Raw genomic sequence first — 3161 nt, 5'->3', positions numbered from 1 at the left:
TGTGTGTGTGTGTGTGTGTTTACTCTTTCGCTCCCTCCCAAGGGCACAAGGTCGAGATATGTGGTTATGCACACACAGGCCAACACTAATCTCGACTCAAATCATCATCAGCAGCAAAGTCCCTCGAGGAAAAGTTTTTATCTCTAGAGTAAAACTTACTTTGCTGAATAAATACTAGTGCAACCAAAGCAGCAGCGGCAGCAGCTGACCACAAAAATGCAACAGCACTGGTCAGTAGTGCCTGATTCAAAGTAAAAGACTTATTCTTTCAATTTTTTGATCGACTTTGACTTTCAGAGAAATAATTCAAAAAGTTTTCATCTTCATCCTCTCAAAATGGTCAACTTTCAGCACCACGAGAGCAGCGGCTTTGGAAGAGGTGGACGAGGAGCACCTTCTCCGGACAGCACCACCACCACCACCGCCACCATCAACACAACTCAGTACGGCACTTCCAATCTTGATCATCATCAAAACTACTCCTCCTTCGATTCGTGCTCCTGCCCGGGAACCAACTGCCTCTACCCGCTCAGCAATGTCCACCAGAATGGCACCGTGGTAGTGGCAGTGGTGGACCCTGCCACTGGAGCTACCCAAGGAGTTGTCGTTGGTGATCCTCGATACCCTTCTACTCAGGAGCCACGCCCCCTTCAGCGTCGAAACGGCCAGGCCTTCAGCACCTGCACCAGCCTGGTGATCGTCCTCCTGGCCACCTGTCTGATGCTCTTCCTCGCGCACACCTTCTTCAGCATTCTCTACTACGGCACCTACTATGGTAAGAAATGGAGAAGATAATTTAAAAATTACATGTTTTAATTTTTATCATGATTTTTTTTACCTAGATTTTCGTCGAAACAGCAGCAGCAGCAGCACTCNGATGCTCTTCCTCGCGCACACCTTCTTCAGCATTCTCTACTACGGCACCTATGGTAAGGAGAAGATAATTTAAAAATTACATGTTTTAATTTTTATCATGATTTTTGGCCTAGATTTTCGTCGAAACAGCAGCAGCAGCAGCAGCACTTCTCAGTTCGAGTTTGAGAAGGACGAGACGGCGGAGATGATTGAGACCGCCTTCACGCAGCTACCAAATGGACAGGAAGTTCGCTTCAAGAAGGACGACGTCTGCCTGGAACCGTATGGCCGATACGAGCAGGCCACGGCCTTCAAGCGGAAGCGGAAGCGGTGCACCTTCAAGTGGTGGCTCAATGACGTCCAGAGCAGCGGGCGGGGCAGCGGCGGCGGCGGAGCACTTCTCCTCAAGTTCGCCTTTGCCGATGACAGTGACTTCTTCGGAGAAGGCTCTGGAACCAGTAAACTCCACCTGCACTGTAACCCACCGGAACGGATCGACTGTCTGCTCTCGGTGCTGCCCTTCCGCAAAAGTAGCTACCGATTTCGACTGGTCGTCCACCAGATCGACTCGGAGCTGGGGCGAGCCTACTTTGCCCTTCATTCGGCAGCTTTTCCGCAGCAATGTATTGGTAAGCAGAAAAAAGAGGGAGTTTTTCGGTTTAAATTAAAGACTCCTTCTTTTTCCTCTTCTTTCATTTTAGGACTTCGGCCATCCTTCGCGGAAACGACCAACTCCACCAGCAGCCTGGAGCCGTTTACTGGAGCCGATCATCAGCTGATGTACCTCGATGGCGTCGACTACCGCGAGGTGCTGATAATGCAGGCGCTCTTTGAGGAGGAGGTGCACCAGTTTTTGGGCTTCAAAAGAGCAGTGGCCGCCGAGGGTGCTGCTGAAGATGGGCAGAAGATACAAGATCTGCCGGTGATGCGGCAGACTCTGACGAAGAAGGTGGCTGAAAATGAGGAGAAAGATGAGAACGATGTTCGACAAGAGGAAACCACTACCAAAACTTCGTACTCCAGCAACCTCGGCCACACCTACAATGTCGGCGGCCGTCGTTGGCCTTCAGCTTGAGCTTCTATTTTTGGAGCAAAAACGACTGTGACCTGACCTTCTACTGATGAAAAACCACTGTTGACCTTTATCATTTATTGAAAGTAAACGATATCCCTTTTTTGTACTCAAATCATTTTGCTTTTTTTGGTTGCTGTACAAAGTTGAAATACAAATGAGGCGATCGGGCGGAAAAATCGTCCTTATCAGTTTTTGCATTATCGACTGAACTATTTTCGGCAAACATAAGATTTATCAAAGAGAGCGAAAATTGTCTGTTTGTCGTACTACTGTGGTGGTGGTGGTAGTGGCAGCTGATAAAACAAACGAGATACAAAAATCGAATTTGATAAAGCAAAAATTGTGCTACTAATGCCGCAAAGTGAATGAAAACGCAAAAAAGTTGCACCGTCATTGTAGGCTTTATAACTGACAGCACTTTTTTCATCAGCAAACAAAAAATACCAAAACAAAGTACATTTTCACCCAAACTCACCAAACTAAAAAAAAGATGTCCGAGTTCACCTTCTACATCGGCGACGCCTTCACCAACCCAAGCAAAACCTTCTCGGGCAACCCTGCCGCGGTGGTCATTCTGAAGAATGACGTAAGACTATTTTGAAAACATTTTTTTCAAAACAAAAAAAGCTAAAACTTTTGCTTTTTTTTCATTAGAGCGACATTCCCGACGAGAAGAAGCAGCTGATTGCCGCCCAGTTCAACCTCTCGGAGACGGTTTTCGTCTCGAAAAGTCCCAGTGAGGAGGAGTTCCTCATCCGCTGGTTCACGCCACTGTACGAGGCGGCGCTCTGCGGCCACGCCACCCTCGTCACCTCGTACATTCTGCGCACTGAAAAACATATTTACAGTGAACTCCTCTCAAACTCCAAGGAGATCAAGTTTCGCGCCTACGGAGGCGTCAAGCTGCAGGTCACCTTTGAGCAAGATGAAAACGGCGAAATTCTTCCGACGATGAACTTTCCGCTCAACACTCCGGTGCCGCTGAAGGCCACCGGCGAGCTGCCTCAAATTGCGGAGATTAAGAAAGGAATTTTCGGAAATGACCAGGCAGAAGAAGGCCTGGTCGTGGACGTCCAGTGGTCGCCCAGCCTGACGTACCTTCTCCTCCGCGCAAAGGACGGCTTCGACATTGCCCAGCTGAAGCCCAACTTCAGCCGCCTGCTGGAGGTGGCCACCAAGAGAGAAGTCAGCCTGGTGATCGTCACTGGAAAGTCCACCAACTTCAGCGAGA

The 3161-nt window shown here is 48.7% G+C and overlaps 1 protein-coding gene across 1 annotated transcript; it reads left to right on the top strand.

The window, feature by feature from the left end:
* Positions 1 to 2420: 2420 nt before the first annotated feature.
* LOC108354589 (uncharacterized isomerase BH0283-like) lies at positions 2421 to 2905 on the top strand (the record flags this gene model as incomplete). The annotated part of the gene is made up of 2 exons (XM_017605767.1): positions 2421 to 2516; positions 2585 to 2905. Coding segments are annotated over exons 1-2 (417 nt in total), but the record flags the coding sequence as incomplete, so codon positions are not given.
* Positions 2906 to 3161: the final 256 nt, after the last annotated feature.

This window comes from Rhagoletis zephyria, unplaced genomic scaffold (assembly GCF_001687245.7).
Source record: "Rhagoletis zephyria isolate East Lansing unplaced genomic scaffold, Rhagoletis_zephyria_1.1 Rzeph_scaffold_37361, whole genome shotgun sequence".
Lineage (NCBI taxonomy): Eukaryota > Metazoa > Arthropoda > Insecta > Diptera > Tephritidae > Rhagoletis > Rhagoletis zephyria.
This window is presented reverse-complemented; position numbering and strand designations above follow the sequence as displayed.